This window comes from Carassius gibelio, chromosome B17, assembly GCF_023724105.1.
Source record: "Carassius gibelio isolate Cgi1373 ecotype wild population from Czech Republic chromosome B17, carGib1.2-hapl.c, whole genome shotgun sequence".
Lineage (NCBI taxonomy): Eukaryota > Metazoa > Chordata > Actinopteri > Cypriniformes > Cyprinidae > Carassius > Carassius gibelio.
The window spans coordinates 5,263,599-5,287,322 of record NC_068412.1 but is presented as its reverse complement, the minus strand read 5'-3'; the positions used below and the strand labels follow the sequence as shown (position 1 = coordinate 5,287,322).

The 23,724-nt window shown below is 37.4% G+C and overlaps 1 protein-coding gene across 2 annotated transcripts; it reads right to left on the bottom strand.

The window, feature by feature from the left end:
* Positions 1–24: 24 nt before the first annotated feature.
* Positions 25–14,995, bottom strand: zgc:113142 (uncharacterized protein LOC503524 homolog). 2 transcript variants are annotated; one of them, XM_052581257.1, is made up of 6 exons: positions 14,895–14,995; positions 6,704–6,728; positions 6,156–6,568; positions 5,899–6,051; positions 821–954; positions 25–664 (listed from the first exon to the last, which is right to left on the bottom strand). In XM_052581257.1, exons 3-6 carry the CDS (start codon positions 6,538–6,540, stop codon positions 302–304), a joined length of 1,035 nt encoding a protein of 344 aa, XP_052437217.1. In that variant the 5' UTR covers positions 6,541–6,568; positions 6,704–6,728; positions 14,895–14,995; the 3' UTR covers positions 25–301. The 2 variants fall into 2 exon arrangements, with proteins under 2 accessions (XP_052437217.1, XP_052437216.1); XM_052581256.1 differs by lacking the exon at positions 14,895–14,995 and adding an exon at positions 13,624–13,998.
* Between the last annotated feature and the right edge of the window lie 8,729 nt (positions 14,996–23,724).

Genomic DNA, 23,724 nt, shown 5'->3' with positions numbered 1-23,724 from the left:
TTAAAAGGGGGGTGAATTGGAATCTTAGACTTTAAAGTCCTTTTAATGTTGCCCATGATAAATTCTAGAGCATAGTCTTCAGCAAAAATATCTGTGAAAAAGACTATGTTTCTACTCAGGAAAAAAGGAGTACATAACACACCTTTGAAATAAAGAATGTTTCAGTACATTTCAGTATATTTGTGAACAACTGTCCAGGAAAAAATGTTAATGTCTCATGTTAGAGTTACAGCAATCTTACAGCAACACTTCGGGCTTGAGTAATAAAGAAAGCTCTCTTATTCTTATATGAATAAACTAATTATGAGTAAAGCATTACTTTACGCTTCTGATACATGGAACTTACAGAAAACACAGAATCTGTGATACAAGTAGGGAGAAAAGGACATATGTAGAAAAAAAACATATCTCTCCAGGAAACAAGCTGGTATCGGGTTTGAGGTTTGGGAGCAGTGAGAGCATGTAACATGGCATTGATAACCATAGAACAATCCTTAAATCCTGAAGTACACAATACATTAAAATATGCACATGCCATCTCAATGTATTTCTGGTTGAATGTTAGTTTACGTGCATCGTCAAATTCATCCCATATATCTTGCGGTGATTTCTTGGGCAGAATGTTTGTGGCCATGCCAAAATTTCCAGGTTGAATAATACTGACCTACAAGAACAGAAAAATAAAATAATACACTGTGTTCAAAGCAATGTCCTATTAGTAGTAGTAGTAGTAGTAGTAGTAATAATAAAGAGTCCACTTAGGCTTTTAAACATCGATAACAATGTGAATTTCCCTTTAAAAGAATGACTAAGGCCTTACCTTAACTCCAAAACTGGCCATCTCTACTCTCAAGGAGTCTGCGAATGCTTCCAGTCCCCGTTTGGAAACACTGTAAGCTCCCATGTTCAGACAGTTGAAGAAAGAAAAGATACTTGACACATATAACATACGACCTAAGAATGAATGATGAAATTACTAGTAAGAAAAAATCTCAGTAAGAAAAAAAGAATTACAACTGCTGTCACTGTTAAAGTAGTACCTTTTCAAAAGGGTGCACTTTATGCCTTTTAAACCTCTAAAGGGTGTATATTTATAATCTTTAAATTATTTATTTTAAACATTGCTGCACTATATACTGTTAGCCGCTATGTCATACGTCAGTGTACTGTATGCAAAATCTAGGATTGCCAGATCACACATATTTGCCAGATTACTGGGTGTACTGTTTGTTACAGTGTTTACTTTTTTTTTTTTTGGTCATGTTTTTAACTATAATAAGATTACACAATCAAGAAGAATCAGTTTGTTTAATGGATTTATCAAATTAAAATGACTTTTTTTTCCCCCCACAGATTAAATTTTAGAATATTACATATAATGTCAAATTTCAATTGCATTGCAGCAATTGTGCAGATTATTTAAATGAAATACTGTAATATTATATACAAGCTTTATATAGGACACCATTCTAAGCTCAACAGAAAATACAAATCAATGGACCACTTTTTAATACATCCTTTTAAAAGGGTGCTAACCAAGTGACAGCGTAAAGTAAAAGAATCATTTAAAGTGCCCCCTATTATGCCATTTCAAATACTGTCTTTCATTCATTGTATAATGTGAATGTAAATGTAAAGCCAAAAGTGAATGATAAATTAGAAATTCTATCATGACAAGTCTCAGAGGGTTTGGAATGGTAATGTACATGACAATGTTATATATAAATTATTTGCTGTTAATAGTGTTCACCATCTGCTTGATTACATGTCACTAACTGCACAATTTTTTGTACATTTCTTCCATTGGGACATCAACTTGACAGCCACCATTGTAGAAACTTATTTTCTGTAAAGCTGCTTTGTAATGGTTTGTATTGTGAAATGCATTATACAAATAAACTTGAACTTAATCAAATTGAATTTGAATTGAAATTGTTTAAATTTTGATAAGTTGGGTGATCCAAATTCAATGTCAATTCAATGTCCAATATCAATGTTAATTTGAGGTCCAATACTGACTGCTGATGTTGATATTTTGTTTTTAAGGTTGTATATCAAAATACAAAGTCAAGTCAATGTCAAATTGGTGTCAATTACTGACATCATCCCGATTTTAGTTCACTACCAAAAATAAAAAGTCTGCCTGATGACATGTCCAATGTCAATCTAATCTTATATTGATGTCCTGTACCTGCTGGGATACTATGCATTGGGATAGTCTCAAATTGTAGTTAGGTTGAAGGATAGTATGAACATTGGGATGCAGACTGAATTTTAGTACTGCTGAACTTTTTAGATTATGAAATTTATTTTATTATCATGAGTACTATGGTAATAATACCTAATTTCTATTTGAAATGCATTTTAACATTCAATACGCCTTAATTGCAACTTATTAGGTTCTATTTTTGTTTACAGATAAAACATGTTTACTGTAGCGGTAACCAAGGAAATCTACAAATACTATAATAAACTATGTTTAATTTACCATGATTCATTGTCATAAGGGACTGCCAGTAATAGGCTGTTGCATGCATAAAATGCACCCTTTTTATTCTGATAGTGTATGATTTAGATTAACAATACAGAATAGAAAATCAGCATTATTAACTTTTAACATTCAAATATAAATAAATGTACCGCACAAACTAGGGTACAATTTCAATAGGTTTATTGTGAAATAACTCAAAACATATAGCCTATGTTTTTGCTCCATTGTTCTGTGCTGCCTTTTTCAAAAACTTGCTCATTTTAGGCTACTCTTGGGAAACGCAGCTCTATTTAAATGCACTGTCAGAAGTGAGTGAATGCTCTCTCTAATGGATTGATTCTGCCTCGCAACATTTGCGTGTGTTCAGGTGAGCAGGAAAATCCCTTCCACACAATTAATTGCTAATGTTATTAGTTTAATTTAAGGCATATTGTAAGCATTATTTTTTTATTTTTAATAAACAAAATTACTGATAAATAAAAACAGCTTAGTATAAATATTTTTTATGTGCATATCGATACTTTAGATACTCGCATCAGTATCAATATATCGATACTTCAGGATCGATTTGCCCATCCCTGCCCTCTATATTTTAGACAAGATCGCAGAACCATTAGGAGTAGTTGATCATTTGAGTGCAGAGATCTGCTGGATTGAAAGACACTAATTAAATCAGTAACATAGTCAGGTGATAGACCATGTACAGCCTTGAAAACATGCAATGAATTGTAATGAATTCTGTATCATATAGGTAACCAATGCAGTTTGATTAACACATGAGCAATATGCTCTCTCCCCTTTGTACCTGTCAAAAGTCTAGCAGATGAGTTCTGAACAAACTGCAAAGGAAATAGAGCTGATTCACAGAACAACATCACATTAGTCCAAATGAGATGACACATAAGCATGACCAACATTCTCCATATCTTCAAAAGAGAGGATGGACTTCAACTTCGATATTGACCTTAGATGGAAAAAGCTATATTTAACAACATAACTAATTTGTCAGTCAAATTTGAGTTCAGAATCAAAGATGACACCAGGGTTGTTGTTTTTGTTTGTTTTTGTTTTTTACAGGAGCACAGTTTCTTGCCCCAAGCATTCATGTACATCCTTAACATAACCCTTATTACCAAATAAAATCATCTCTGTCTGATCTTTATTTAGTTGAAGAAAATAATTTGCCAACCAGCAATTAACCTCTGTCAGACATTCATGCAGAGACTGCAAAGCACATTTATGGTCCCATTTAAATTGTAAATACATTTGTGAATCATTTGCATAGAAGTGATAATGAATCCCAAATTTTTATAAAATAAAACTCAATGGCAACATAGACAGAGAAAATAAAGTTGTTCCCAGAATAGAGCCCTGAGGAACTCCACAGACAAGAGGAGCAGCAGAAGAAGAGTAATCGCCTAAACTGATAAAAAATATCCTATCCTTCAAATAAGATGATAACCATTTTAGCCCTGAACACCAATATGATTCTTGAGATGAGCAATAGGTTTATCATGATCTAGATCTAACAAAAGTAGAACATAACTCCCAGAGTCAATGCATCATGGAGACTCTTAAGCTCTTAAACTAGATTGTAATCTAAGATATTATTCCTCTTAAAAAAATTCTCTTTTTTAAATTATATCTTAGATATAGAAGGCAGCTTTAAATAGGGCAAAAAGTACTCCTGTTGAAGGGATCAAAACAGGAGTACAGGAGGGGCTGAAATAACATCATGCTTACAACTAGCCAAAACAGCACCAGATGAGAGGCTACCATTCAAAACAGACAGGATACTTGGACCAATAGTTAACCAACTCTTCTAAATCCATTCTATGACAGGGATATTCAAACAAAGTAAACGAAAAACCTCAAAAGCTGCTGAAAAACTACTAGCTGTGTAAAGATTGAGGAACAGAAACATCTTAAAACATCACATGGCAAATTAGAGATAAAAATAAAAGTCTTATGACAAAACAAAACAACAAAAAAAGAAAAATCAGCTGTCTTTATATTACCAATGGTAAACCCCAAGGGTACGATCATGCTCATGAGTTGGATCAAAAACATACTGTAAAAAAATCAAATGACTAATAAATAAATAAATAAATAAATAAATAAAAATCTCTGACCAAGGGCTTTGACGGGCAACACACATGTATATTGAAATCCTCCAAAATTTAAATTGTCAAAAAAAAAGGGACAATTGAAGATTGTCAAAAATCCCCATCAGTGTTTGCGGGTCTATAAATTTAATCGCAGAACTGAGATAATGCATCTGAGGGTTGTCCCCCCCCTAAAAATATGATTAAAAGCCACGCTGTGTATTGTAAAAAATTTAAACAATAATGCAGTAAAACAATGCAAATGGGGCAAAACGTGTTTAAGTTTAGAAACATTTTGAGTCTTCCCTTTCTTGCATCACAGTGCTTTGGGTCCATGCCTGCTTTCCTCTTTTACATGATCACCTACACACACAAGTCCTGGCAAGAGACATACATAGTTTGTAAGTAAAGCTGTCAAGGTCATTTTGTTCAGTTACACATCAGATGAAGTGATTGATTTCCCTTTAATACAGATGATGGTAATATATTTTTCTATGAGTCCGCTACTTTAGCAATAACAATGCTACCTGCTTGATGGACTGGGTTGCCAGGTTTTCACAACAAAACCCGCCTACTCGAAACTAGCCCAAACTAAACATGTTTCGAGGGGGTCCCCTAGTAAAAATCACATCACTGGGGCTAAATATCACATAATTGGGGATGCTTCAATCCGGGGACATGAAAACAACCTGTGGCAACAGTGTTAAAGTTGCCTTTTGCAAACCATCCACGACCACCAGGACATGGACACCAGGGACCAGAAGACAGACACAAGATATGTACATCTCAGGTTCACCTCCTTGACCTCTTCCATGGAGGACAGTGGTCCGAGTAATGGAAAACTCCCAAACTTCTTTGATCAAATGAGGACCCTAGCGTGCTTCCCATGCTTCCTTTGGCATTTCCTGCACAGGCAAAAATATCCAGGCAGGTAACAAACCTTCCTCAGCGCAACTGGCACAGGCACAAACTGTGTGTAGCAATGCCAGTCTGCTCTGGTATCAAACAATCAGACACCGCTGACTGAATATTCAGAAAAGTTTAGTGATCGCACACCAGAGGGGAGCAAACAGAGCGCGTAATAAAACAAACAAAGGAAACTAAATAGTAAAACAGGTAAAAACAGACGGAGACAGCACACCGGTAAACATCCTGGCTCCATCTTTGAATGGTCACATGAACAGTTGTAGGAAACCTATCGTAGGAGACTCCCAAAACAATATTAGGAACCTTAAAATGGAATAATAATGGGCACTTTATCAGCAACGACATACACAATTTAGAATAGACAGCACCAATTACCTTTGGATGCTCTGACAAGTGACAAGAATGGGATGGTGACTCTGATGGCACCAAACAGGTTAACGTCAGCCATCTTCTGGAAGTCCATGGCAGTGCTCCACTCAGTCTCTCCCCAGTCACAGATTCCAGCATTATTTACCACCGCATAGAGGCCTGAAAAATTACAACAATATACAGAACAAGATTAAACTAGATGAAATTCTCATCCTTGAAATGTGAAATACTATAAATAAGATATTTTCAAGTGTTTAAGTTACCCTTCTCTGGCAAATTTGCTTGCACAAAATCCTTGGCCAAGCTGACATCATCATCTTTGGTTACATCCAGCTGGAGCACCTTCATACGGTCAGAACCTTTTTCAACAAGACTCTGAGCCCCAAGACCCTCAGGACATAAACATCCGGCAAACACTGTGAAGCCCATGCAGTCCAGTTTCTTTGCAAGGTGATGTCCAAATCCACTGTCACAGCCTGTAATTAACACCGCCCGGCCAAATACATCCGACAGGCCATTTTCTGCATGGAATACCGTTTTAGCCCAAAGCATGAAGCAGATGACCAGACCGAAATAGGTGTATATGTGTTCGTCACTCAAATAGTAGGAAATGAGCAGGATGGTCATGCTGAAAAACACTGGCTTCATTGTGAATTAGAATCTCTGATTGAGGAACCTTTAATTGATGAAACAGAATAATTACAGTTGAAAAGAGCATCAAGATACAAGTGGATTAAGGGACCTCAAAGGATTAGCAGTTACATAAGATATCATGCAAGTAATATTAAGCATTGTAACAGCATTGCTTTACCTTGTTTTTTTTTTCCTTGTGGTATCTGTTGGCACGCAAACACACACACACACACACACACACACAAGATGAATAAGATCACTCTACTGCAACCAGGTCACGAACAAAGACAGATTGATCAAGTGATTAAGAGCTACGATCAGATTTACTGTAAACTATAGGCCGTAAATTAAGATAATCAACAGATACACAGACACAAATGTTCCAGTTTGAGGTGTTAACCACTGTTGGGGAAAGTTAGTTTTAAAAGTAATGCATTACAATATTGTGTTACTCCCTAAAAAGTTACTAATTACGTTACTTTTATGTTAGGGCTTGATTGTTTTTAATATAAGAAGTTCTATTTATAGATACAATAGAAAAGCCCTTTCACACCAAAAAGTGTAATGAATGAAGGAAAAGTAAATTCACGTCTGTACATTAGAACACCGAAGACAGTTCAACACTCTTCAGTGTAAATAAATAAAAATAAAAAGACACAATGAGACATGATTGTTAGTTTATCTAAAGTGATTTTAGCTTAACTTGTTCATCAATGGTCAGCAGCAAAGACATTAGTGTCACAGTGTCTGGTCTGGGTGTCCATGGGTGTCCACTAGAGGTCTCACTTTTCCCCACTCACTTCCCCAGTACTGCACAGCCTTTGTATGGACTCATGACTGTTAATTTCACACAGCTGTTCCCACTTACATTGTTTGCACCTGCCCATATATACCCTGGTGGTTTCTGTCATTGTCATGGAGTCCTTGTCTCATGTCACCCTGCGTTTCATGTTTGCTTAACAATTGTACATGTTCTTCATTTTCTTGGTCTGCTTACCTGGTTTTCGACCATTGACTGGCTTGACATAAGATTTTGGATACCCTATTAAACACTGCTTTTGGATCTAACTGTTTGTGTGCGTTTCAACTTTACCATCTTTTGCCAAAGGGGGAATGGGGTGGGTGGTCTGGCTCAAGTGTTTTGGACCATGGCAGTAGGACTGGGGTATAACTTTGAGGCACTAAATGACTTGTTTAACAACTGCCTTAATGACCCTTTGCCTCAATGAGAGCTGAGGGGGCTTGTCATCCTGGACTTTTGGGGTTTCACTAGATACCTACACCACCGTGGTCAATTGATTAGACCGGCCACACCCATCTCTCCAGACAAGATGGCCACCAGCCCAGTGCCACTGCACAAGATGGCCGCCACAGTTGACTCTTTAGAGTCAGGTCAAGTCACCATTGACCGTCCAGAGTCAGGTCAAGTCACCATTGACCGTCCAGAGTCAGGTCAAGTCACCATTGACCGTCCAGAGTCAGGTCAAGTCACCATTGACCGTCCAGAGTCAGGTCAAGTCATCATCAACACCCATGAGTCAGGTAAAACCACAGTTAAACCTCATGAGTCAAGTCAAGTCACCATTGATCTCCGTGAACTTGGTCAAGTCATGGTTTGTCTTTACGATCCCAATCAAATCACCACCGTTCTTCCAGAACTTAATCACGTCTCCGTAGATCTTCCAGCGCTTTGTCATATCACAACAGATCAGCCAGAGCCTGGTCACATCTCAGCTGAGCTTCCAGAGCCTCGTCACACCCTGTCTGTTGCACCCAGCAATGCTCTCTCAGCCTGTTTTATTGCTGTCAAGGAGACAGTTATGGCAGTGGAACCTCCAGAGGTGGTGGCAACTGCTGCAGAACCTTCGGAGGCCATCTTCCATCTCGTCATGGCTATGGAAGCCGCTTATGAACTCATTACCTGTCCTGTTATGGCCATGGAGGCCATCTTCCATCTCATCATGGCCACGGAAGCCGTAATGACCAGACTTGCTCTCCTGTGAGATCGACTCCACTGTGGTGGTCATCTGTTCCGGCCTTGCGGGTTTCTGTCTCATCTGCTTGGCACTGGTGGTCCTCTGCTCCACCCTGGTGACTTCTGTCTCGTCTGCTCGGTCACAGTGTCTGGTCTGGGTATCCCCTAGAGGTCTCACTTCCCCACTTCAAGTACTGCACAGTGTTTGTATGGACTCCACACTGTTCATTTCACACAGCTGTTCCCACTTACATTGTTTGCACCTGCCCATATATACCCTGGTTGTTTCTGGCATTGTCATGTAGTCCTTGTCTCATGTCACCCTGCGTTTCGTGTTTGCTTCCATTGTTCATGTTTTTCATTTTCTTGGACTGCTTACCTGGTTTTCGATCTTTGCTTGGCTTGATTTTGGATACCCTATAGTAAACACTGCTGTCTGTCTGCATTTCGTGACAATTAGTTCATAAAATTGAATTAGATACATTTATGTCGTTTAACATTCAATTATGGCAGGTTTGCATCATATTCTGAGTTGGCATTTCACTCTTTTAATTCATTTTGATGAATACCAAATCAGTTTTTTTTTTTTTTTTTTTTTGGGGGGGAGTGGGATGAATTAATGTACATTCACATTTGTGACCCTGGACCACAAAACCGGTCTTAAGTGTCAATTTTTTTCGTTGAGATTTATACTTTATCTGAAATCTGATTAAATAAGCTTTCTATTGTTCTATGGTTTGTTAGGATTCGACAATACTTGGCTGAGATACAACAATTTGAAGATCTGGGCCCATATTCATAAAGATTCTAAGAATCCTCTCAGAAAACTCTTAATTTAGCTTAAAAACTTTTACGTAGGAGTCTTAGCTTAAGAGCTATTCGGGACCGATCTGAGAGCAACTCTGAGTAAGGAAAAGACAAAAACTTTCATCTTAGTGAGGAGGCGGGGTTGAGCCCATTGCTATGCATGACAAAATCTTTTGAAGACTGTGATTGGTTGGTTGTCCAAGAAAAAAAAAGAAAAAAAAGAAAGTGATTTTAAGTATAGGGTCTATTTTAATTATCACTTTGAATTTACATGCGTAATTTATCCTATTTGACCGTTCTCTCTCTCACACACACACACACACACACACGTGTGTATATAGATCCTTTTTTATTTACCATGCTTTTAAATGTCCTATAAGGTATTTGATTGGCTTAGAATGACAAAAATTGTTCCACTCTTTCCAAATTACAGTGATTGCTTTCCTATTTAAGTGGCGGTTTGAATGTTGGTTTTAATGTATCAAACAAGGAATCAAAACCAAGAAGGGCGAGAAAGCCAAACTGGACAGAGGAACAGTGTTTACTGTTAGCCCAGTTAGTGGATGAACACAAGGCCATTCTTAAAGGAAAATTCGGGCCGGGTGTCACAGCAAGGGACAAGAAGCAGACATGGGAGCGTATAGCACAAACTATTAACGGTTCATTCCCCCTGCTTGTGCGCACCTATGAGCCTGCGATATTCATAAATGCAGTTTTTTCTGTAAGCAGAGTGATCACACAAACAATTACAGCACTTTCAGAAAATTCTTATTGTGTTGCAGTTCATTCCATTTCCACTGGACATTCCCACCCTGCAGGCTCAAAAAACTACATTTATGAATATAGCAGGCTCATATGTGCGCACAAGCAGGGGGAATGAACCGTTAATAGTTTGTGCTATACGCTCTTTAAGAATGGCCTAATAGCTAATTAAAATCACTCTTTTTTTTTCCTTCTTGGACAACCAACCAATCGCAGTCTTCAAGAGATTGTGTCATACATAGCAACGGGGTCAACCCCGCCTCCTCACTAAGATGAAAGTTTTTGTCTTTTCCTAACTCAGAGTTGCTCTCAGATCAGTCCCGAATCGCTCTAAAGCCAAGACTTTTTAAGCTAAATTAAGAGTTTTCTGAGAGGATTCTTATAGTCTTTATGAATACGGGCCCTGGAATCTAAGGGTGCAATAAAGTTCTAAATATTGAGAAAATCACCTTTAAAAGTCATCCAAATGAATTCTTAGCAATGCATATTACTGATCAAAAATTAAGTTTTGATATATTTATGGTAGGAGATTTACAAAATATCTTTATGGAACATGATCTTTACTTAATATCCTAATTATTTATTTTTGGCATAAAAGAACAATTGACAATTTTGACATACTATTTATTTATTTTTTGACTGTTGCTAAACATACACCACAGTGACTTGTTTTGTGGTCCAGGGTCACATTTAGTCTACAACTACATGTTCACACAGCGCACACAACGCCTACTTTAAGTAACTCTAGTAAAAAAAATTGAAATAGTAACTTGTAAATTGCAAAGTAATGCGTTACTTTACTAGTTACATGGAAAAACGTAATCTGATTACATAACTTGCGTTACTTGTAATGCATTACCCCCAAGGCTCCAACACTGGTTATAACAAACACTCCATGGTTTATACACAATAGCAGATAAAGGAAAGGTGTATTGATTATTTTATTCAAGGAAGAACAAAAAGGTTTCACATGTCAAATATTAACAAAGTAAGACTGTAGTTTGCTAAAATTCTCTTCAAATGTACATTTAAAGTTTTTATTAGGGACGGAACGATACATGTATAAATGCCAAAGTTACGGTACAGACATCTAGGTTCAGTGCATAAGGCCTTATAAGGAATACAGGCAAATCACCCCCAATCCATGAAAAGGACCACCGACAGCAAAACAACACTATTTGATAACCAGCCACCAGCAGAAGAACAGCAAATGCCGTTGAGTTGCACAATTGAAAATAAAGTCCAATAAACAGTGGCCATGTACTGACTCTGAATGAATCTCGCACAGAATGACCAAGAAGTATACTTTAAAGGCTTGTATATAGGCAATGTTACATATTGCACTTTTTTTCCCCTTGTTTATCTGTAAACTAAAATATATTTCAAAAATGTATTCCTTGTGTGTGTGGGTGTATATATATATATATATATATATATATATATATATATATAGTGCATGTTTACTGCAGATTTTTTATATTTAACGGAACGTAATTTGTAGTATTTTCACATTTAGGTGGAAAAATTTTTTAATTGTAATTTGTACTACTGTCTGTTTAAAAACAAGAATAAGAAACTGAGCATAGTAGATTTATTTTGAACAGACAGTACAATAAAATAAAAAGTCACCAAGATGTGAAAATACTAAATATTGTGTTGTTAAATATTACACACACACACGCACACACACATATTAAATCTGCAGTACATAAGGAATGAATTAGATTTAGTTTTCAGACAAAAAACAAACAAACAAACAAAAAAAAAAAAACAGTATGATACGTAACATAGCCTATATACCCTGAGATTCAGATTTTTTTTTTTTGATAGGCTTAATTTGTTCACAGAAAGGAAACTCAAATTGTAGAAAGAGATAACTTATTTGTTTTCTTTATTTTATAAAAGCACAATGTTTTATTTTCGTTGTGAGTGTTCACAAAAGCACACCTTTTGATCGATGCATTATTAATAAGACAATAAGTGTTTAAAGTGGATTCTGCTGATACAAGAAAACAGTTGAACTGATCGGATGCGCACAACCCACAAACACATCAGTTCCATCATTGCTAACTTGTCAGCGCAGCTGGTACTTTATCAAATTAAAATACATTGATCCATACATTACCATGCCCTCCTTTAAATACACATTCAGAGTCAGCACATGGTCACAGCCTAGTGGGCTTTGTTTTCAAGTGTGCAACTCATGGCATCCGCTGTTCTTCTGTTGGAGTTACATTGCTGCAAGTGCCCCCTTCTGGATTAAGGGGTAATTGCCTGTATTCATTTTAAGGCCTCATGCACCAAACAGAGATGTCCTTACTGTACCATTCCACCCCTAATATACATACATACATAGATATAGCCATAGCTTCAAAATTTCCTTTTTTAACCTTGATCATAAAATTTATGTTAAATGTACAAAGTAAATGTGTGTTGGCAGTGTGTGTCCATAATGGTCAAAATCCACCCACAATTTTTTCATCTGTAAAATGTGATGACACATTTTACATGCCCCTACACTGAGACCCAACCTTGAGTGAGCCACAAACAATCCACCATGTTTATTCGCTCACTAGAGCATTTAAAAGCAGCATTCAAGTAAGAATTGTCTGCTAATTAGAGCTACAGAAATTATTTTTTCATGAGCAGTAAGAGATTTTCTGCTTTTTTATTTTATAGTTTTGGCTATATTAACAGAATAAGTATTATGCTGCTGTCAGTTAATACACAGATCTCATATAAACATACGAATTCCTTCCCAGCCATTTACCTTCACAGACATAACCGACTGTTTTTTCTGTTTTGTTTTTTTTAAACAAACTTGTGTGTATTTGACAGTCAAAGCGCAATGTGCTTCGGATGTGTGCACTGTATAAAAGTGAAGTGATGTGATATTCAGCCAAGTATGGTGACCCATACTCAGAATACATGCTCTGCATTTAACCCATCCAAAGTGCACAGTGGACGTTTGAACTAATATGGCTTTAAAGTGCATGATTTCAGCATGCTATACATAATCAAAACCAAACATGTTTTTTCCCAAAATATCAGGAGGTACTAGCTGTAAAGACATAACGTTACACTGGAAAAGAGGGTGGGGAGCAAAAGCTCATTTTGCATTTAACAGATACATGTACGATAACATTCTATTGAAAATAGACATTTTCAAATAGATATAATAAATGGTTAGTGGGTTATTTTGAGCAAAAACTTCACAGACACATTCTGGGGACACCTGAGAGACAACACATGTAGGCCAACATCTGCAAGATGTCTTTTAAAGATCACTTGATCTGGAAAGCATCTGCTGTGTACAAACATCTGACAAATGTCTTTAAGATGTCAGTTTTATATACATTTTAAATCATAAAACATGTAAAATAGAGGTCTTTTTTGATGCTCATGTGCTATCGGGGATATTACATCTTGAAAAAAGCGGCATACATTTACCCCATTATTCCAAAAATAACCCTAGTTTGAAGTATTATATTCTGGACATTGCAAGCATTAAAACAATTTTTTATATTGCTCTTCAGGTCACAGCCTATACTCACCCTCTCCAAGTTAGTTCTGCTGTTTTACCGTCTCTGTGCTTTATTTACCACACTATACGGATCATGTTTCTTTAGAGTAGGCCTCTGAAAGAAGTCTTTAACAAACTATTAATTTCAGCTGAACAGCTCGTTTCCTCTTCTCTCCTCCTCTCTCCTCCCAAGTGCAAACTAAAATCAAACACTAGCAGGTCCTAGAGAGCCAGCGTTCTCAAGTCTCATTCTAAATTGATTTGTTTAAACAGATCATTTTTGAGAGAGAGAAAAAAAGATTCAGTGGGAAGAGCTTTGTTAAATCAGAATCATAATGAATCACTCGTTCGAACTGCTTGAATGATTAACTGTCAGGTGTTCCCATTTTCCTCAAGAGCAAGTGTGGCCATTTGTAATTTTAATGTGTTTTGCTTCCGGTGTCAGCCGCTTCCAACCATTTTTATCTGTACAAAATGGCTCATTTTGCTGCTTGATATGGCAAACTGGTATTTCTTACCATAATTGTTTTTTTTTTTTTTTGTATTATTGCCTTACTTATAAATATAAGATTGCTGTCACAGATTACTTCCACACTGAAAAAATGAGGTGGATACAAATATAACATTTTCATGTACACGCATGGACATTAAGCATTTTGGTTATAACTTGTGATTATTTAGGGCAGCTAACTATCAGACATTTGACATGAGACACAGTCTCAGTCTCTGTTTTGGTCTGGCTAAACAAATATCATGCCACATTATAAGCAAAGTTCTAATCAGCTTTTTTCTGCATCTCAGTCCTGCATAGTTGTTATTTGTTGCATGTTGGCATGCATTGTTGTTGAACACAAACATTTCTCAGATGAATAATAAACATTAGAATCTTTATCAAAATGATTTTAGATGATTTTAAGTTGTTAATGTAGATATAAGAAGTCAAAGCTTTGCTAATTGCTTATGTGTATTCAGGATATGGAGCTCTGGAAAGCTTGAAATGTTGTTCAGTGTGACAGCAGTGTCCTGAGGCATTAGACACTACTGGAAGCTTCAGCAAAAACTAATTTAAACCGCACATTTACAGGTGTATTATAATTATGCATGCAGTTTTTAATCACCATTTATTAATTGAGACTCAGACTGAATTAACTGTGTACTTTAAAAATGTACTTTCATCACAAGGCAAAATTACTTAAACCATAAAATGATGACTAGATCGAGTTATCTAAAACAGAAGTTTTCCTAACAAAATGTTAATGACATTTTTGTACACAAAGCAATGCATCCCTCCCCCAAACTTACTTTTGGCTCTTGTGATGATTATCCAGGTAAAAGTTTATTCACAAACACCAAACCTTTGTTTTATGGACGGAGAAGTTGGCGTCAGTCTCGGAAGAGGTTTCTTCAGCTCTAAGATGGTAGGAACCCCTTCATTTATTTGACCTAACCCAACCCAACCTAACATCATGACATTGTGACACTCGTGATTGCAGTGGGAAATGCCACGCTGGATGCATTCATTTGGATAAAAAGGATAAAGAACTACAAAAGTACCAAAGAAAAAATTATGAAACCGTGGCCTGATTTCCTGTCTTTATAATCAATAATTTACCACTCACTCACTCAGACATATTCTGACCAAAAACATTAAAATGCAAAGTATCCTTACTATAATTGCAGAACAATGATTTTGAGTAAAATCATAAAATTATATAAAACAATTATTATTTGTAATGTATTGATCTGAAACAAGCCTTAACAGTGCTTTATTGGAGGAATCATGTTTTAATCTTTTCTACTCAGTATGTCTACTAACAAATAATAATAATGTAGAAATAACAGGAAAACATCTGACAGAAAATGAATGATGTTTATTCACTGACAACATGTGTTATGAGCTGACTGTCACGGGAAATATGTGTAATTGTCACAAGATATGTGTAATTGTCACAAGATATGTAACTTGTTTTTTTGTTTTTTTTTAGAAAGACAGTTACATTTTCAAAATACAGTGAATGGAGCAATCACTAGACTATGGTCAGGGGAATGGGTTTGAGACTGGACTCTAGGGATGTAGGGGTTTCGACAGCAAATGTGTTCTCTAGACTTAAATCACATGTAGAATTAGTGGTCTTTCAGGACAAGCACAGTTGAGTAAAAGGTATAGAGAATATTTGTCACCGTTGGTGATCCGCTGTCTCATTTTGGTATTGTGTGTTTGTGTGTGCGTGTGTGTCTCGTTCTGTGAGTGTGTCTCGTTCTGTTCGATTGTTTTATGTGGGCGTTACTATTACCTATCGGCAGCTGCATGTCATCTTCCCAGCCTATTGAATGCCCTGTCTTTCGTCTCATGTTTGTCAGATCGTTGTTGGAGTTGAGTATTAGTATGAGTCTTTTCTTGTGCCTGCTTGTCCATCTGTGTCTGGTTCTGTGTTTCAGGAGAAGGCAGCGAATTTATCAAACGTGCCCATGGAGTATCTGGATCTGAAGGAACTGCTATGAAAAGAACTGCTTCCGCATCAATGACACGAGAGCTCACTTTGATCTGCTATTTCCTCGAACACTTTGAATAGGAACACAACGTAATGTTGGTCTAGAATCAATGTACTACATGTCTGACATCAAGTGGAAGGGAATACAAATGAGATATTACACCATATGAGAAACTAAAGTCTATTTTATTAAGTATGATGTCTTGTCGCAATTTTGCGACTTTGGCGTTTAGAGGGTTAACCAGAGACATTAGTGATCTCCACTCTGACATGGGAGATTGAATCGAGGGTCGGAATGGCCCTAGAAGGGGTAATGCCTCCGCCCGGTTGCCCACCGAGTCATTTATTTGAGCCAGAGGGGTTATGGTCCAACGTTATTCAGTGGGGGCATTGTTCCAACGTTACGTGTCAACCAGGAGTTAATTGGACCAGTTTTTTGGTCAAGCAACAATTCTGATGGCCATTGATGGCTCAGGACATTCGCAATTTTGTTTCGGTTTGTGCCACTGATAAGACTTCCAAATTGACCCCCAGAGGGGCTACTCCAACCGCTGTCTGTACCTTCGAGACCCTGGTCCCACATAGCGCTATATTTCATTCCCTACGTCCAGGGGAAAACGGTCGTTGACCATAGTGGACTGGTTCTCGAAGATGGCAAATTTTATTCCCTGGCACAAATTAAATCAAATCTGCCAAGGAGACAGTTTTAACTGTCATAGATCACGTCTGTCGGCTACATGGCCTCCCGATGGACGTGGTGTCTTACAAGGGACCCCAATTTGTCTCCAAATTGTGGCAGGAGTTTTGTAAGTTACTGGGTGCGACTGTCAGTCTATATTCGGGGTTCCATCCCCAAAGCAATAGCCAAACCGAGTGAGCCAACCAAGATTTGGAGAGAGTGTTGCAATGTTTGATTTCCAAGGATCCTTCCTCCTGGAGTCAGCAACTCTCTATGGTTGAGTATGCTCATAACTCATTACCAGTGTAATTCATGGGCCTCTCGCCATTTGAATGTAGTTTAGGTTACCAGCCTCCTATATTTCCCAGTCTGGAATCTGAAGTCGCAGTCCCCTCCGCTCACGCCTTTGTCCAGAGGTGCCGTCACACTTGGAGTAGAGCCCGTGAGACTCTTCTTCAGGTGGGGGTGCGCACCAAGGCAAAGACTTATCGCCACTGGTCGAAGCCTCTCGTATACGTTGTGAGTCAAAAAGTGTGGCTTTCTACCAAGAACATTTCGCTCCGCTCCGTATCTAACAAGTTAGCTCCCAAATTTATTGGCCTGTTTCCTGTCACCAAGATCATTGGTCGGGACAGTTAGGATCGTCTGGGAATGCCAGGAGGCTTCCTAGTGGGGAGGGTACTGTCACGCTTGGTGATCCGCTGTCTCATTCTGGTCTTTAGTGTGTGTCTGTGTGTGTGTGTGTATTGTTATGCTAATTGTTTTATGTGGGTGTAAGGCTGCGAATCAAAATACAGTGCATCACAGATCTCATCAGGTCATCTGTAATATATCTGCTTATTTTACACTCTTTGGCTACACTCTAGTGTGAGCAAATGAAGCCTCAAAATGAACCCTTATGTGAACTACTTGGCTGAAAAGCTTCAATGATTCATGAGGCTTCATCTCGCCATCACAACCAGTCGTTTAGAAAAGCAGTGATGCAAGCAGGCAAGTATGAAGTTCATCTGAAATGGTAACAATTGTTTGTTTCTGCATGTTCTGGTTAACTTGGCAGTCTGGCAGGGTAAACACTGGAAAAGCAGATGGCCTCGACGGAAGTAAACGTCCAGAGTGACAAGTCAGGTAAGCCTTTCTTGTCTTCAATGAGAAAAGAGAGACAAGAAAATACAATGTGTGTGTGTTTGGTGCTGACATATAAAGACCAACTGATGAGGCTAATTGCAGACGGGTGAGGTGATTGTGGACTGCGAGCAGGTCTGAGCCAAGAGGGATTCTGGGAAACACAGTTTCCAGAGGTGACTTTAGATTGTGATTGTGACAACAACACACCGACCAATCAAACTGAGCCCTAAATAAAACCTAACCCTAAGCTTTGACAGTGAAGTTAAAATTAGGGCTGTGAAATGATTAAAATTTTTAATCAAATTAATCAGAATTTTCCGTGGATTAATCAGGATTAATCACTGTTTGCAATTACACCTGAATCCTAACCATTTTTTTTTTCTGAAATGCATACCAGAAGATAAATAACAGGACACAGATACATCATTTTCATTTATTGAATCATCAATATGTGGTTCTTTTTTTCTTAATTTTAAAAGTTTAACATTTACTTAGATCAAATTTACCTGAGCACTATATCAAACCAAGCCATTTAACCACAGATAGTGTAAGAGTTTTAGGTGAACCAGTGGTTAAATATAGCCACATATCTATGAAATTATGCATAGAGAAACTCGAAAGAATGAACTCAGAAACACAAACATGCGCCACCATCACATAAGCAGCACTCTGGGCACTCTTGTTTTTGGGATATGTTCATTTGCTCTGCCACAATACTTTAGGATCTATATTTTCACGTTCTGAAGGCTTCAAGTGCCAGTAAAACCAAGTAAAAATGCATATTCTTTCCCAAACAGCTGTAATTTTCGCTACATTGCATGTATGCGTTCTGCGCATGCGCAGTGTGAAACACAGGACACTATAACAGGAAGAAACTCCAGCGTATCAACTACCAAAGTCGTCTCTGTTTATCGAGCTTGGCATGAATGTATTTGAGAGTAACTGGGGTAAAACCTTAAGCTTCTTACGTGTTTTCGTCGCGGCGCTCGCCGCTGTTTTTTGCTATCTTGAGAATTCAGAGATCGACGAGACTTTCCTGACCTGAATAATTTGTCACACTGCGCATGCGTGAAATGCGTTAAAAAAATTTGACATAATTAACAACAAACAACTAATTAACATCGTAAACGCGCTATTTTTGACAGCCCTAGTTAAAATATTTAAGCACTTCTATCCATGGTATGAAAATAATGATAAATAAGTAATCCATTACTCCTATTAACAAATATGGTTAGTTGTTACTGATCATCAGTTACAATACAAAACAAATTGCAATTTAAACATGTTTTTTTTTTTTTTTACATTCATGTGACAAAAATGGATAACGCTATTTTGATGGTCCCTTTTTCTTCTTGACAATAAACTTGCACTTACATGCCAACTAAATCTCATTAGAGTATTAGTAGACCATCTGATTAATATCTGCTAAATATTTTTTGTGATGATCTCCCAACAGACATTTTACTGACTATTAGGGGGTAGTGCAGTCTGTTTTGTGCAACCCACTCGACATAGGAAACCACCAGCGCTGAAGCACTGTACCCACCAAGAGCTCCAAAGAGTGTGCAGAACTTGTTCAGTCTTCTTCTCTCAGTAGAGTAGTCAGGAGTAGCATGATATGATTGCTCGGCTCAGAAGTGAAAAGCTGAGTATGTGTTGCACCTGCTGCCTAGTTACACATGCGCTGCGATCAGCACTGATCATGCATTGGCTCATTTAGTTTACACTTGAATTGGATTGGTCTCTCTAAGCAAGATCCCAATACACCGACGTGACTCAGAGTGACCGACTGAAAGTGAACCATAATTTTAGTGCTTAACCTTTAGTAGGCAATGATATAAATCTATCAGCCAGTATAAAGATACAAGAAATACATATTCAAGCAATTTACCATTATTAGTATTAAAGCTTTTTAAAATTACAAATTACTTCTTTCACATTTTATTAATTACTGTCAGTATTGAAAAAAAAATATATTTATATAATCAAAAAGTAATATGAAATTCTACAATACACTGGTGATTGAGAGATGAAGAAATAAAGTTCCCCAAAAGCCTGATATTCATATTTGAAATTCACATTTGAACATGATTTTTCAAACGAACAAAAAAAAGTGATGCCTGGATAATCAAGTAAAGCTAAGTTTCTTAATTCCAGGAAGTGTTCATCTTGAAATATTCCTAACAATATTAAAGTTATTCTTATTTTTTTTTTTTTTTTTTTTTTTGTGTGTGATAAAAGTCAAGCAAAACTCATCAAAAAGGCACGTGAAGGTGAACGTGTGCAATTATTCTAAAATACCTTTTATTTGATAAAAACTCTAAACTATCAATCTGATGTCTGATGCACGTAGTAGATTGTGTTTTCAGCAGATTTTCAGCAGTTTTGATAATGTTGATCATTTAGAGGCCTTAGAAATGTTAGTATCATATATGATTTAGAAGTTTACAGAGCAAAAGATGAGAATGTATCTTCTGCAAGTGGGTCAACAGCTGCAAGCATCTAAGGTACAGGCAAGCCAACAGTGACTCACACAGTGTGCTCGTGATGGTGTGAATGTTCTTTTTCTCACAGTACTCTAAAATCAACAGAACAAGCTAAACTGTGCATGAGCATGTTTGACTCTAATTTGTATTTTTAAATCTACAGCTTCGATATCCCAAAAAATAGGCCAAACCATGTCTGACATATACAGATATCAGTGCATACAGATGCTCAACTGGTCATGACAGTATTATTTTAAATTAAAATGTAGCTTACATTGACATTATGCACTTGGCAGATACTTTTTTATCTGAAGCGAACTACATTGCATTCCAGGTATGCTTTTTATTAGTTCATGCATTCCCTGGGAATTGAACTCATGACCGGCCTCCACAACCATTCCCATTGTTCTTATTGTGTGTGTGTGTGTGTGTTTGGACTTTATTTTATTTAAATGCTTGCATTGCAAGGCACATACATTCAGTTTACACTTAACATATTTTGGTTTGATTACTTATTGTTGAGAAAATGTCCATTCGTACCTCAGAGCAAAGCTTGAATGTAAACTTTAAGGACTTACCTTTAATGTAAGTTGCTTTAGATAAATGTCACCCAGATGTGAAAATGTACTTTAATATGGCTGTGTGTATAAAAGTATAAAGGACTGCTTTTTTTAACTGTACCTCTGTGACCGTCGTTTTGCACGAGATGCTTTTCAACCCCTCGACCGCCAGGTGGCGCTAATATGCACCATTTTGTTGATCAACGCTGAAGCTCAGATTCAAACAGATTTTGTTATTCATTGCAAAATAGGTATGGATGTTTCTGAGATTATAAAAGAAATCTTGTAGATACACAATGGCAGAAAAGTAGCTTATTGACCTTGGATTAGAGAATTGCAATATATAGAGAAGTGTATAGAGAAGTCAATTGAAAACAAAGCAGTATTTGTAGTAATGTATAGGTAAAAAGGAAGTGTTTAGGGAGTTAGATTAGTGAGACATTTGTTTTCAATGTTGATTGTAAGAGGTTTGAGCAGCTAAAATGAAATATTGGAAAGATGGTGTAGTCTGAAGTCATGCATCACAGATCACACATCCAACCGCTCCTTCAGAGCTCAGAAGCAAATAATACACAGTGCAAATAAACACTGTCATTTCAGCAGATAATAATAAAAAATTCCTGATCCTAACCTCCATCTCCATAGCGAAACCTCAGATTGCCAGACAGTGATTCATCATTTCTGAATCATTAAAATGTTGGTGTATGGGACACTGTCATCCCAAAGACTGTAATTAACACTTGTGAGACTCAAAGCTTAACTTAATGAACCTAACATCACCCTCATTCCCTTTACATTTGAAATGATTGCAGAACATGAGCTCTTCATGATTCTTACATGTTTTACTCATCGTGATAAACGTCACAAATGAACACAACCTTTATGCATTATGAAGCCTAAATTCAATCGGCAGAAGTAAAAAGCAAAATGTAGGCTATAAACATCATAAATACAGTGAGGCTGTGAAGTGACAAGGGATGTCCTGGAGAGCTACAGTCCTGCAGACCTCGGTTTCATCCCAGTTCACCGCGATTATCTGGTTCAAGTGTGTTTGATTGGGGCTGGAGCTGAAATGTGCAGGATGGCAGCTCTCCAGGAGCAGGATGGTGACCCCTAGACGTGTGAGTAGATGAGTTTACCTGTCTGCTTCAATAGCAAGCAGCTTCCTCCAGTGGAAAGTGTTCTGGTCTGAATCAGGAGAAAAATCTGTACAGATCAAGCACCGTTTACAAGCAAAAACTGTCCAAAACAGTTTGGGTGGATTTTGATGTGAGAACTAAACTGGATTAAACTTTTCACTGGGAGAAGAGATATTATGGATCCGGTACTTATTGTGGATGCTCAAAAAAGCAAAATTTTTAAGTTAAAACATCTTAATGATGGATACCAAGCTTTTTGCTTCACAAGACATAAACTGCTGAACTGGAGTGCTGTGGATTATTGTGATGTTTTTCTCAGCTGTTTGGACTTTCATTGTGACGGCACCCATTTACCAATTCCATTGGTGAGCAAGTGTTGCAATGCTAAATTTCTCCAAATCTGTTCCCATGAAGAAACAAACTCATCTACATCTTGGGTGGCCTGAGGGTAGGTATATTTTCAGCAAATTTTCATTTTTGGTAAACTAGTGTTCAAAAGGGTCTTAAAATCAGTGGAAAAGGAAGATTATGACAGATTTTGATGTACAGTACAAATCCTACTAATGCAAGTTCAAAAGATAGAAATGCAATTCATGGCCCCATTAATGTTTCCTCTTCCTGTGCTGTTGTGAGGTGTTTGCAGCCTCTGAATCCATTACCTCTAAGCATTCATTGTCCTGCGGTGAACTTTTCATTCATACTTCACTGCCTCTCTGTTCAGATGTGTAATTCATTATGCACTAGATTGTGGGCTGGGAGTGAAATCTCAGAGCATGTGCTGTTCAGGACAACTTTTTTTTCTCCTGTATCCACTTAGAGGCGTTTCTGTGAATTGGGAGTCCCCACGGAGAGATAAGCCTTGCTGAAATCAGGGGCCGCGTTACAGGGCCCGACACACATATACAAGCCCAGATGACGGGGAGCCTTTGTGGCCTAATTGTGCAACTTGGCTCTACTCCCAGACTGAACCCTGAAAAGAAAACAGCTCATGTGAAGAGAATGTGTTCTTCTCTGGGCCAACAAAACATTTGCAAAGATTGCTGGTCTTCTTTCAACCCCCTCACCATACCTGACATAAAGTCAATGTTAGTCAAAGCTAACATTAAACTGATGTTAACTAATGGGACCTTATTGTAAAGTGATGCAAACCTCTAATAATTTATACCTGAAATGCATGTTTTTTTCCCCACATAAATTTAGAGGTTGCAAATGTATGAAAGCCCATTTCTGCCACTAAAGGTAAAATAAAACAAAGTAGTTGCAACTTTTATTACTCAATATTGACTTTTTTCTCAGAATTGCAAGTTTATATCTAACAATTCTGACTTTATAACTCACAATTGCAAGTTTATATCTCGCAATACTGACTTTTGAGAAAGAAAAAAAAAAATACCAGAATTGCGATATATCTTGCAGTCACAAATGGCGAGATATGTACCGTATTTTCCCGACTATAAGTCCCACCTTTTTTTCATAGTTTGGCTGGTCCTGCGACTTATAGTCAGGTGCGACTTATTTATCAAAATTAATTTGACATGAACCAAGAGAAATCATTACCGTCTCCAGCCGCGAGCTGGAGACGGTAGTGTTTTCTCTTGGTTCTTAATAAATGCGACTTATAGTCCAGTGCGATTTATAGTTCGAAAAATAT